We start from the raw sequence: 13,710 nt of genomic DNA on the forward strand, positions 1-13,710 counted from the left end.
AATAACATCCTTTAAAACTGATTTGTTTGTTTGCTTGTTTTTATCCAGGATCCCATTAAGGATCACACATTGCTTTTGGCCATCAAGGCCCTTTAGAATTAATTAATAATAGGTCTTTAGCCCCAGCCCTGTCTTGTCATTCATAATATTAATATTTTGAGTGGTCTAATTCAGTTCATTTGCAGAATATCCCTTATTTTAGATTTGTGTGATTTTTTTTCTCTGCATGATAAGATTCAGACTAAACATTTTTGGCAGAAATACTACATAAGTAATAATTGCATCCTTCTTAGTGCAACATCGTAAGGCAAGTATATCAACAGTTTAAGATTTGTAACCATTATTAGCAAAAAATTAAGGTTAATGAAGTTCCTCATTAAGAGTATAAATATATAGTATGTTTTATGAAATCCGTTTTGGGGTGTTGAATATAACTTAGGCTTAAATTGTCAGTAGAGTTTTTTTTTTTTTTTGCAAAAGTTTTTTTAAAAATTTTTTCTTTATTGATTTTTAGAGAGAGAGGAAGGGAGAATGAGAGATGGAAACATCGATGAGAGAGAACATGGATTGGCCACCTCCTGCGTGGCCCCCCACTGGGGATTTGACCCACAACCTGGGCATGTGCCCAGACCAGGAATTGAACTGGCGACCTCTTGGTACATGGGTCGATGCTCAACCACTGAGCCATACCGGCTGGGCTTGTAAAACTTTTTTTGGGTTTGTTACCAGTTATAAAATGACTGCTATAATATCTTTATATTAGTACTTTAGAACTTGCTCTCTCCTGGTGTGTATGTAAGTAACGTAGGGGTTGAAGATGAGAGATGAGTCTGTGTCCCGCTTTCCTGCTCCTAGAACCATGTGCCCCTGTGCAGGCCTTGTGGTTGGTTCCCTGGTTTACTGAGCAGAGTTCTGCACATTCTGAAATTCTGTTTGTTGTAAGTCACATCCTTTCATAGGAAGTTTAATTACAGTGAGAAAAATTTGTCTTAATTAAAAAAGATACCAATGTTTTAGCCAATGACTTCACTTAGGTAGTGAAAAAAACAAGGCCTGATTCAACAGGATGACTTGAACAATATTGAGTAGTTGTAATTATTTTGATTAATATAACTTTAAATTTATTCAATAAAAATTTATTGTGCACTGCTGTGTGTAATATGGGAGCCACTAGGAATATAATGATGAATAAGATAAAGGTAGTGGTATCTTAATTTTTTGGAGGGTTCTGGTAAAATACCTAACTTAAAAAATTATTAAAAGTAAAATTTATTCAAAGAAATAAAAAATATGATCTTTAAAGAACTTAAAAGTGGAAAAATATATTTATCTTAACATAGTAAGGCATGCTGTATATAAAGTTTTTTCTTTTGCTGTATATCATATTTGAAGCAATATGGAAATGACTAATGGGTACATTTATGTGATAGAAGAGAGAAGGAAGAAAATGTAACTAATTAGTAATATGATCTAGTTATTATTGCTAAAGACATAAGACAAGAGAGCAACAACTTTAAGTGAGATTGGAGAAAGTCTATTAAAATGCATGGATGACAAAGGTAAAAAATGTTTTGTGAATTTATGCTTTTACTTTAAGGAAGCCATTTAATGGCTTATGTTATTACGTTTGTATATTTTAAAGGTTATAAGTTCTCAGAGCTTTTGCTCGCATTGCTTTATAATTTGTATTTACTAAAATTAAGTAACTTATAAAAGGAGGGAAACTGGATACACTGAGTTATTTCGGGCATCCAGCGAAGTCCCAGTAGGGTATTTCAGATCGAATGCTTCTCTCTTCTGTGGCAGTAGTGACTTGGTGGGTTTATCTCCTAAATAATACCTGATGCTGCTTCTTTTCGTGCTCTTTGATGGCTCGCCTTATATCTTTACTAAGATAAGGACAGCAGTGGGTTGTCTTCTGATGCTATTGAAAGAGGTTTCTCTGTTGAAGGTATTAGCACTTACTTTGACAGATTCTATGACATAGACCTTTAGGCAGAAAGGAAATGATGAACACTTATTAGTTGCCTGCTATGTGTCAGACACTGTGTATGCTGTGTAGATTATCACATTTAACGCTCATAGCAACCCTGTGAGAAAGGTAGTTGTATTTAGCAGTGAAAAAAATTGAGGTTAAGGTTTGGGGAGTTCAAGATAACTTGCCCAAGGTCATATAACTAGTTAGCCTCAGAACTGTTACATGAAGCCAGTATTTCTGATTTAAGATCCTATATTAGGCTACACTATGACCTGAAGTGCAGCAATATTATTCCTGCCTCATTTATAATGTTCTTAGATTTAAGAACATTTTAAAAGCCCATTTTTTTTTCTTTTCTCTTATTTGTTCTAACCTAGAATGTCTTATTCTTGGGCTGTAGCAGTGGACACTTTAAGAAGAAGTATACCCACTCTAAAGGGACTGTGAGTTTTATTGCTGCCTTAAAAAATTATTTCCCTGAAACAGAAATTCTATGAGTTGACTAATCTTGATAAACCTGCATGAGAGAATGACACTAAATTTGCTCATTATCTCTCACCTGACTCTTTCTTTCTTCTTCTCCACCTCTGCTTCTCTGTCCCCACTTATCTAATCTCGTTTCCATGTGATTCTGGCATAATAGCAGCCATTCCAGTGATTTGGCTGGCTTGTCTAGATATAACAGGCTCCTAATGAGACTAAAATTCCTAATTTTCTAAGAAGGCATAATAAAGCCATGCAGTAGATTAAATGTGACTATTAAGCCCGCTGTCTTTTACTTATATGAAGAATGCCGAGTTGAGAGAAAAAATGAAAAGGAGTTGTATCATGTAAAACCTACACAGATCCAGAGAGAAATTGAAAGGGTTAGAATAAGAGTTAAATTATCCATTGAGTACTAGTGTTTGCAAGTATATGTGATAATTAATTATTTTGAAAAGCCGTATTTTATTAAGGGTTTATTTTAAATTTATTTGCTAGAGAAAAATAACCTAGTGTTGTTATTGACACCATTATTTTAAGATACAGCTTACAAAATAGGCTTTTACATGTTTCAAAATATCTTTGAATAATTGCGCATCATTTATACTTTCATGTAGTTAAAGAATAGTGTCATTTTTGCTGGTGTCAGAAAACTCATTTGATTTCATTTCATGAAATACTCTAAGAAATATAAACATTTAAGGAAGTTACAGTTTTAATTTTATCTCTAGTTTTGTCCACTAATGCGGTACTGGTTGAGAATTTTCTTTATAACTTGTTGGCTTAGTGTCAGTCCAAAAGGCATTAGTATGTAACTCAACAGAAACTTAGCAGAAACTCTTGGTAACTCGAAGGATTTATTATAGACTTAAACATATCAGGGACTAGCTATCAAGAAAGAAAGTCACCGAAGAATGGTTTTTCTTTCTGAAATCTGAGGGCTCTGCACGTGTGACACTCCATAAAAGCAGCAGCAGCAATGCTAGGTAAACATTTAGAAGACGCCCCTGTTTGGAATGTTAAAGTTGATAGAAAGGAGCATATAGATCAGAGAGTGATGTAAACATGCAGATTTTTTTTTTAAACTTTTTTACCTAATATTAGAATTAGCATCATGATGTGTGTGCCTACTAAGGTATGTCTAAATCAGGCTGGCCAACTTAGATTTCATCAGTTCTGAAAAAGACTGTGTTTGTCTTGTTTACTCTGAGCCATAAGTTCAGCAAATCCAGTTTTATTGTCTCATTTATAGGGCTTCCTACTATGAGATTTCAGTTGATGATGGTCCCTGGGAGAAACAGAAGAGTTCAGGGCTCAATCTGTGTACTGGAACGGGATCAAAGGCCTGGTGAGTAACTTGGGAAGTTGATCATCAACATTTGTGAAATATTTAAGTAATGTGATTGACTTGTTGTCTCGTATCGGCATGTCTGAGGTCTCTGATACACAAAAGGTATCCTGGTGGTGCTGTGTTGGTTGGCCCAGTTTCTGCTTCACTCATGGATCGAGTCTAGAAGTCTTGCCTTGACTTCTTAGGTACAACTGCAGCCTAGCTTTGGTCGTTACCTGACTAGATTTGTAAAGAGAAAAAAGAAGAGAACTGCTTTAGGTACTACATACTTTTTAAAAATGAAGAATATTTTAGATAATAGTAAAGAAATGAAAACAAAGTTCAATACAGAAAAAACATATGCTGGAGTGTGTCCATTACCGGTCTAACTGGAGATAACCTGGGCCTCCGGTGTCTCTTACCCTGTAGTCTTTCTGGACAGTCTCTTCTGCTTCTAGCGCTCGTGCAGACGTCTCCCAGACGTCTTCTTGCAGTGGTCTTCTCTCCTGAGTGCAGCCCATGTTCTAAAGTTGCCTAGGAGATAGAAAGGTGATAACTTCTCAAATTCAGTGCCTTTAAAACGAAATTTATTGTCTTCGGTTTTACTACCTGTGTTCCTTGCATTGCTTAATAGTACCACTGTTTACTCTGAGTTAATGCTCTAGAGGAAAAAAAAACACACACACATTTTTCCTGCAAATCTTGCTTGTACCTTTGAGTCTTCCTGTTCTCCCCTTTCCATATGCCAGTTATACCAGTTTCTAAATCCAGTCAGTGGCACTTCTGAAATCCTTGCTCCCCTTTTTCAGTTTCTACTGCTATTTCTTTGGCCGGGCCCCATCATTTTAGTGACTATTTTTTGTGCCTGACCCTTTATTCTTCAGGCTGTCATCCATACTACCAACAGCATAGTATTTCTAAAACGTAGATAAAATATGACTCTACCCCTTCTGTGCTTTAAAATTTTCATCAATTCCTTTGTTCACATTGCTCAGTCTGTTGCGCAAGGCCTTGTAATAGGACCTAAGGTTCCTTGCCAGCCTGTTGCTGCTCTGCCTTAACCCATCAGCACACTGGGCACACCACAGGCTGCTTGGAATTCTCAGCACAAGCCATGTTCTCTCTGGGCTTTTTGTGTTTACTCAATGCAACTTCTTTCTGCATTGAATGTTTGAACACTCTTCACTTTCCATCCCCGGGCTGAAAAATCCAGTCTTCAGTTGTCATTTTCTGTAGGAAAACTTTATTAGGACCTATTTTTTTTCATAGGCATAATTACCCCCCCCCCTTTTTTTGTCCTCACCAGCACTTTTTTCTCATTGCACTTACTACATTATTAGTTATCTAATAAGCTCATACCAAGCTAGTTTGAGCAACTTGAGGCATTTAGGATGGTAACTGGTGTCGACACCCCCCCCCCCCGCTTAATTTTTTGTTTGCATATCATAGTACCTAGTACATTTTCATGAATATCTTTTTTGAATAAATGACTGCATGCTCACAGATAATGCTTATGAAACTGTGATCTTAAGTGTGGACAGTTTAAAACGGAGTTTTAGTTCCTATTTTGCAGCATTACTTTTTAAAACTTTTTATTGTGGAAACTTTAAAATATATACAAGATTAGGAAAATTGTATAATGAATCCTCATGTACTTATTAGCCAGATTCAGTAGTTATAGACTCATGTCCAATCTTGTTTTCTCTGTTCCCCTATATCTCTTTTCATATCATAAAAACATATTTTGGAGTAATTTTAGACATATCACTTGCTTCATAAGTACTCAGTAACTTAACATCTTAAGAAAAAAATCCTAGTCTTAGTTAAATGAATGAACCTTTGGGGAAAAAATGAGAAGTATCATTTAAAAAGATTGGTTAATATCTTATTTTCCTGAAGGCCAGTGAGAACTACATTTCTAAAAGGATTTTTCTAATAATTATTTTAAACAATAAATTTAATCATTTAATATGCTATAAAGCCATTTTGTATCACCTCATAAGTTGAAAACATTACAATAACAGCTTTAATTTATCATAACATTTTTTGCTCAACATGGTGTGTTACTTGTTGAAAACTGGATTGAGAATTAGAAAGTTTTCTTGTCCTTTCCCTTCTCCCGGGATTTTCATCCTTTAAAAATGGGCAGAATAGTATGATTGCAGATATAGCCTGGAAACAGACCTGGCTAAACCACTGACCAGCTCTGTCACTTTGTACATGTTTTCTTTTCTGCAAAATGAGGACATGCAGTAGATAAAATAAATTTGATTACTTTATCCTCTGAAATTCTGTGATTCTGTTCTATTTTATGTATTACAATGCAAACTATTCGTTATTTAGCCCCTGCTAATTTGAATATACTGTGCTAGGTACTTAAACATTGACTGTAATCCTCACAGAAATCCTGCAAGAGGGCAGTAGAATTCCTGTTTTGTAAAGGAAGAAATTGGGGCTTACCCAGGACAAAGAGTTAGGCGGAGGTCACACAAGTGTCAGAACCTGGATACAAGCACTGGCATGCTTGACTATAGAATTTAGGCCTTTTTCAGTGCCGGCTTTAAAATGGAGAGGGATGGAGAGCCATCTAGAGGTCACACAGTTGAATGAACAGTCACTAGGTGGTATTGAGAAACCATCAAGGTAAATTTACCAATCTTAGAGAAATAGTGCTTAAGTACGCTCAAGGCAGTGGGCTTTGACTTCTGCTGTGTGTGTGTGTGCAATTTTGATAGGGTTAGTTTTCAGCCTTTCAATAGTGAGCAGAGCATAAAGAAAAAGAGCCATTACTTTGTTAAGTGCTCCCCCTCCCCTGCCGCACACCGTATAGTTAGTTGAGTCTTGTGTTGCTGTCTTCATTTGGATAAGTATGGCTTAGATTAGAATTTCAGTCTTTCCTGTGCTGCTTATTAGTCTCCTATTGTTTCCTGTGTTCTGGTAGAGAACTTTCTCTCACTATGTGGCTCTAGTCCCTGCCACCGTAGTTACTCAGTCTTTCTTCTCTCCTTAGCCCTATGCAGCCTGCTTACTTCTAGCCTGTTCTACCCTCTTTTCGCCCACTACTGATAAATCTTTTGCATTTACATTCATCTTTTGTCTTTTTCTTTCTTCAGAAATGAAGGGAGAGAAGAGAACCCTAGGGGCTGGGGGAAAGCTGTACATTTTTATATGTTATTAATTTTTAATCTCCTCATACCACCATTTCTGAGCATTTTCTTTGTCTTAAGCTAAGTATATTATTTAAATTATCAAAAATACTCTGGAAGTAGGAGACTCTTAATAGAATATAGAGTCAGAAGTTAACTAGTGTACCCAAAGTCATCTAGTAAATGAAGAAGGAAGGATTTAAATTCTAGATTTAACTAAACTGTAGAGCCCTGAGGAATTACTGGAAAGAAACACTAGCATAGCCTGTTTCCTTTACTATTCTTCTTTTAATTCTTGATACAGAGAGACAAAAGTCTGTTTTGCTTTGTGACCTTCTCAGTCCTTGCTTGAAATATGAAATTTGGAAATGTATAATAACTTAGGGTAAGCTAGTTATTGTGACGAGCCCCCCCCCCCCCCCCAATCTCAGTGGCTTATTGCAATGGAAGTTTATTTCTTGTTCTTGTGAAGTCTGAGTGGGTGTTTCTAATTGGCAGGTGGCTGTCCTTCATGTAGTGAATCAGGGAACCAGGCTACTTCTATCATGCGGCTCTGCCATTTTTTAAGCCTAGCTCCTGAAGTTGCTGTGCTCATTTACATCAAGCCACAGAAGGTGGAAAGGTTTCACAGGTCCTGTGGGGGAGGTTTATGAGACAGGCTTAGAAGTGCGGTCCATGATGTTCACTCTCAGTCCTTTAGCTAGAGCTCAGTCACTTGGCTAGACAGCACGACGGGGTGGAAAATATAGCTTATTTGCCCAGCAGGAAAAATGGTTTATGAAATAGCTATCCCATTTTTGCGTTTTCAAAACTTCTTCCACGGGACATAGGACATAGGGGTTAAGTATAGTAGGTTTCCCTGGGTTGCTGCATTATCATCTTGGTCTCCTTCCCATTGTGGAACATGATTTCCTACATACACTGGCAGATGTACTCCAGAGTGGGATCATACATGTTTCTGTTAGTTCTTAAGACTGTCCCCAGTCCTCCTCCTCTATACATTCTGTCCTAGCAGACTTAAATAAGGGCACGGAGGTTCTTAAGAATATTTTGCTAGCTGATGAAGATAGGAGACTCAATTTCTCTTTCAACTTGGTTGTCTGTAGTACAAGGTATATCTGATTACAAATGGGAACTCTTAGAATGGTGAAGGTTATAGAAAAAAAGTGGTCATGTGCTAGCTGACACCTGCTTAGTCATACAGTTTGTCTTTTATGTAGACTATAAACCACTTCTAAAGGTAGGGTGAATTGGCTGAGATCCAGGTTCTAACCACAGGAAATGAGTCTTAATTCAGTCCCAATTCAGAGGACTTAGTTTGGGTTGGTTTTAATAGGAATGCGGTGTTCCTAATAATAGGAATCTAGGAATATTACAGCAAGTCTTAGCCTTTTCTTCTCTTAAGTTAAATCTTAACTACAGTAAGTTACTAAACTCTTCTGCCCTTTATATTTTTTAATTCAATGGAACCCTAATAAACATAGCTCATTTTTATGTGACTTTTAGATTTAAAATAGAACTCTAAAATAGTATCTTCCAATAATGTGGATATTCAATGGAATTAGAATATAACATATATATCCCTTGCTTTTTACATTTTCATTTAGTGCTGAGTTGTTGCCCTGAGCCAAGTAGTACCCTAAACTAAGTGCCTGATGTCTTACAGCACATGACGTGAGATAGGTATTGGGAACTTGTACTAAATAATAAGACAGCCAGGACACTTAAAATATTTTGCTTTATTACCAAATAGTAAATATGAGCAAAGGTACACAGGCAAAAATGAGCTTGGTGTGGTCAGAATATAAAATTGGAGGGCAGATAAATAGGCAAGAGCCAGATTTTAGATTTTTGTAGCAGAGGGATTTGGTTTGTGAATGACCCCAAATTTTTAATGTAAAAATTTGTGTATCTGCATTTTTCTTAAGAGAGTGTTCAAAATGTTTTCACATTTCTCAAAATGTGAAGAATATAGAGTTAGAATGGTATATGGAGTATTTATTACTCCCCCCTCAAAAAATGTTAAGAGTCACTGAATTAGGTTAGAGTTGTGTGACTCATTACGTTATTCCTTTTCATTAGGGTTGTCTACTGATGCCGTGTGAGAAGAGTATGAGGCAGTAGAATAATTCTAAGTTTCCTAGAAGAATTTTTTAAAATAAACGTTTTCTTAATCATCTTTATAGACCCCATGACATAGCTACTTTTAAGTCATTTATGTTTGTATTGACATTTGCTTGTAAGTGGTTAAGTAAGGCATCATACTGGCAAAGAAAGGATTTCTCACCTTTATGGAAACTATTTTATGACTTAAAGAAATACATATGTTAAAAATATGTTAAATAGTACAAAAGGGTATACATTGAAAAGCTAGTCTCTCTTTAATTTCAAATCTCTACTGTTAATCCCCAGACACAATCACCATATATATAATTGTTTTTTAAAATATGTTTTTATTGATTTTTTTAGAGAAGAAGGGAGAGAGAGGGATAGAAACATTAGTGTGAGAGAGAAACATCAATTGGCTGCGTCCTGCACACCCGCTATTGGGGATCGAGCCTGCAACCCGGGCATGTGCCCTGACCAGGAATCGAACTGGGACCTCTCAGTCCATGGGACAATGCTCAATCCACTGACCCATACCTGGGCTATAATTTTTAAAACAATATAAATAAAACAGGGAAGTAACATATATACTATATAATGCCTTTAGTTTCTTAACATATTGGTTCTTCATATCAGTACATGTAGTTCTATTTTATTCTTTTTAGTATCTACATAATACTCTGCTGAGTAGATGTAATTTATTTACCAGTTTCCTATTGCTACATATATAGTTGTTTTGCTAATATAAACAGTGTTTCAGTAAATATCCTAGTATATGTCTTTGTGTATAATATATGCAAGCACATTTTACGGTAACTTACTAGATTGAAGAATATGTTCTTTTTAAATTTTAATAGTGCAGAATTGCTCTTTGACTGCAACTTCCATAATCCCATCAGTGTATGAGAATACTTCTTTACCCATACCTAGGTCAATACATTAGTTATCATTTTTTTATTTTTGCACATCTGAGAAAAAGCTTGTTTTAATTTGTATTTCCTTAAGTATGAGTAAGAATGAACATTTTTTTTATATAGGCCTATGAACTGTTTGTCTATATACTTGGCCTATTTTTAAAACTGGGTAAAGTGGCTATTATCTTTTGGTTATTTTTTTTTTTTTATAATTCTAAGAGTTCTTTGCATATTAAGTAGATTATTCTTTTTTCATTCTTAATATGTTTTTAGAATTAAAACAAGAATTTCTGTGATGTTTGTTTCTAGGTCATTCAATATTAACAGGGTTGCAACTCAGGCTGTGGAAGATGTTTTAAATATTGGTGAGTACCAAAATAGCTATTATATATTATAATTATAATATGTTGCAGAATGTGTATGTTTTATGATATGTTAGTCATTATATGATACAGAACATTTTATTTAATCAAGATATTTCTTTCTGCTCTTTTTCAATAGCAAAACGACAAGGAAATTTAAGTCTTCCATTGAACAGAGAATTGGTAGAGAAAGGTCAGTGACAAATGATCATAATTACCAAGTTTCATTGAAGTTCAGTATTGATTTTAGGATGTTATTGTGATGTGTACTTCTCTATTTAGCAAAGTACAATACTTTTTTTAAAAACTCAACCATGCTTTTAATATCTTTTTAAATATATTTAAAAAAGACATTTAAAGTTGGACTTTTATATTATGATTTTTGTCAACTATAAAATATAACCTCTATGTCAGAAACAGCATAACTGCAACTCTGTCTTGGGGATAGGAAACTATAGAAAAATACATGTCCGACAAGCAGGAAATGACCCTGAACTCGGTGCATTTCCTCTGAGTGAAGAGAAGCTCACTGAGCTGTGAACGCTCATCTTCACACTCACAACTTGTTCTGTTTGACCCTCTCCTCCTGCTCCTAGTCCTGTTGAGAGAAAGGATACTGATCTGGGAATTCGCAGATCTGGTTCCAGTCCCAGACCGAACAGGGACTCACTGGGAGCTGTGGGCAAGACTGTGGTTCTCCACTCCCCCTGCTGTACAGTGATGGAGGACAAGGACATCACTGTGCACGGGGAGTCTTCCAATTTGTTCATTCAATTTTGTTTTTAAAAAATATTTAAATTCTTAAATTCTGAAAAACACATTCATTTGATTGCATATGAAATTTTTTTTTTTTTAATCCTCATCCGAGGACATTTTTCCATTTTTTGTACAGACAGAGTGGGAGGGAGAGAGAGGAAGAGAGAGAGAGGGAAACATCGATGTGAAAGGGACACATCGAGTGGCTGCCACCCGCACGACCAACCAGGGCCGGGGACAAACTGCAACCGAAGTACGTGCCCTTAGCGGGAACCGAACCCGGGTCTCTCCGGACCGCAGGCGGACGCTCTAACCGCTGAACCAAACCGGCCAGGGCTGCATATGAAATTTTAACACACCAAATAAAGTTCACTAGTTTACCAGAATCATTGTTGTATAGACTTCAGACTATAAAGCTTTGTTACTATTTCTGTTTAATTGTATCCTTCAATATGAAGGTAAATTATTAAAAAAAAAAAAAAAAACTCAAATATGTTTATAGTTGCATCTACCTTCCTTTGTAAGGATTTGTTAACATATAAAACCAAAATAAAATACAGGCACAAAATGGAGATCGATGCATATAAGATTAAAACTGTCATCCATCCATAAACACAGACACCTGAATTTGAGAGTTATCAGAATAACTTCGTCCTTGTTGGTTGCCTTTAAAATGAAAAGTATTTTAACAGTGTCAGTTCCCATATCTGTACATTTGAATTTCTACTCAAAAATTCCTTTACCGGGGAGATGGTTTGCCTTTAAATTAGTTTGAAAACAGGACTAAATCTCTGAATTCCCTTTCGTTTCTCTAAAATGGACTGTTTCTTTTCTCCATTTGAGACCTTATGAATTATTTTAATAATGGCTTATGAGCTAGAATTAGTATTACTTCTATTTCAAAGAAAGGAAACTTAGGCATTTATAGTAATTGAGTCTTCATTATATAATTTAACTTAAAACATAATGCATACAGGCCAAGTGAAATTTGTCAGGTATGTAAATTAAGGATACATAATAAAAGAAAGTGATTTGTTTTTTCCTTAATAAACAAACGACTTTGCGAATGAACATTGCCTTTGAAGATTTGACTCTTCAGAAGCAGTAGTGACTGCCAGAGCCGCGGCCACTTGACACCTGTACGACTTCCTTACAGCGACACACACTGTGTGTGTGCCCAGAAAGGCAAATTCTTCCTTTTGAAACCAAATTAGATTTATTTTAAAGAACTCAGGAATTCAAATGAAATTTTGGAAGGTAGATTATCTGACAGTCTTGTAATAGTATCTTTTACTGTGCTACTACTCTAGGCATTCTCTCAAGCCTGACCTCTTTGGACCGCTGACTTGAACCAGTTAGTGCTTTGCCTGCCAACTCTCATGTGCCTTTTGGTTAGAAAGAAAGCAGGTCCCAACAATTTCTAAAACTGTCTCAAATAAAGGCATTTTCAGATGGAAAAGCATAATATTGCCTGTCATTGTTTGAGATTGTATTTTATATCAAGACTCTTAACTTATAATTATACTTATGAACTCTTTGACATGGTATTCTATTCTGGAACAGAACTTGGCAGGGGAATATGGCAACTCGTTTCATTTTTGAGCGCCATAAACTAGTTATTCTAGTTTTGCTTAATTACCAGCTTTGAATATTTTTTTCCCCAAAATGTACCTATTTCATCTATATTGTGAGTGGTGTAGGCTTCGTGGACTAATCTTGGAACCTAATCCTCATTTATAAGGTTTTTGTGTGTGTTTTTAAATGGAACATGTAGTAAGTTGCAAGATACTGAACAGACCTGTGGATCAGAACCACTTCTGAGTTGGGAATAGCATCCATTTTTCATTTTGCACCTCTCAAGTGACCATGTTATTGAATGTGCCAATATTTGTTCTTCTCTTTCTTATAGTAACAAACGAATATAATGAATCACTGCTCTACAGTCCAGAAGAACCAAAAATACTTTTCAGTATTCGAGAACCAATAGCAAACAGAGTTTTCTCAAGCAGTCGCCAGCGGTGTTTCACCTCAAAGTAAGCTGCCTGCCTGCCTGTTCCGTCCCTTGTCTCTATAAAGCACACCTGTTCTCAAAGCAATTTCATTTGGGCTGAGTCTGGTGGGAGAGTAGAGCCTGTGGGACTATTGAGTTGTCATGCTAACCTGCCTAAAATGATGTCTTCTTTCAAACTTAATGTGCCATTTTAGAGAAACTAAAATTTTAAGTGCATAGAAGGGGCATAGTTCTTTAATTGTGTGATGTGGATTTTGTTTTCTAAATGTTTCACCAGGTCAGTGTTTTGATTGGCTTATTATCACTTTTATGTCTCTGGTTATAAAATGCTGTTGATTTTAAAGGTTCTAGTCAATCCTGTTTTCCCCATAAATTCTGTTATTTTCAGTCCAGTTTTGCAGAAGACAAGATTTTCAGAAACATGGATATATAATTATTGTCAAAGTTCCTATACAAAAAATACTTTATAGAAATAAAAAACTTATTAATTAAAAAAAATTAATTAAACCCTATTGTGTAGCAGTTAACCTTTAGAGTAGGCTCCATGTCATTTCCCTCCCACATCTGCCACTTTAGATGAAAATGAAGGGTTTTAAAGAAACCGTTATTCAGGGTTAGGAAACA

General features: G+C 35.8%; 2 protein-coding genes across 6 annotated transcripts in view; one reads left to right on the forward strand and one right to left on the reverse strand.

The window, feature by feature from the left end:
• The window catches only part of NADK2 (NAD kinase 2, mitochondrial), a 43,725-nt gene that overhangs the window by 28,030 nt on the left and 1,985 nt on the right, over positions 1 to 13,710 (forward strand). For 3 of the 4 annotated variants that reach the window (XM_036279234.1, XM_036279232.1, XM_036279235.1), the window contains 5 exons: positions 2,356 to 2,421; positions 3,714 to 3,809; positions 10,267 to 10,322; positions 10,459 to 10,512; positions 12,985 to 13,108. In XM_036279234.1, coding sequence (XP_036135127.1) covers positions 2,356 to 2,421; positions 3,714 to 3,809; positions 10,267 to 10,322; positions 10,459 to 10,512; positions 12,985 to 13,108 — 396 coding nt within the window. The remainder of the gene's footprint in view (positions 1 to 2,355; positions 2,422 to 3,713; positions 3,810 to 10,266; positions 10,323 to 10,458; positions 10,513 to 12,984; positions 13,109 to 13,710) is intronic. The other variant, XM_036279233.1, reaches the window with a different exon arrangement.
• The window catches only part of SKP2 (S-phase kinase associated protein 2), a 41,442-nt gene continuing 31,948 nt past the window's right edge, over positions 4,217 to 13,710 (reverse strand). Inside the window, exon 10 of one of the 2 annotated variants that reach the window (XM_036279237.1) lies at positions 4,217 to 4,325. In XM_036279237.1, coding sequence (XP_036135130.1) covers positions 4,316 to 4,325 — 10 coding nt within the window. In that variant the 3' untranslated portion in view covers positions 4,217 to 4,315. The remainder of the gene's footprint in view (positions 4,326 to 13,710) is intronic. The other variant, XM_036279236.1, reaches the window with a different exon arrangement.

This window comes from Molossus molossus, unplaced genomic scaffold (assembly GCF_014108415.1).
Source record: "Molossus molossus isolate mMolMol1 unplaced genomic scaffold, mMolMol1.p scaffold_m16_p_3, whole genome shotgun sequence".
NCBI lineage: Eukaryota > Metazoa > Chordata > Mammalia > Chiroptera > Molossidae > Molossus > Molossus molossus.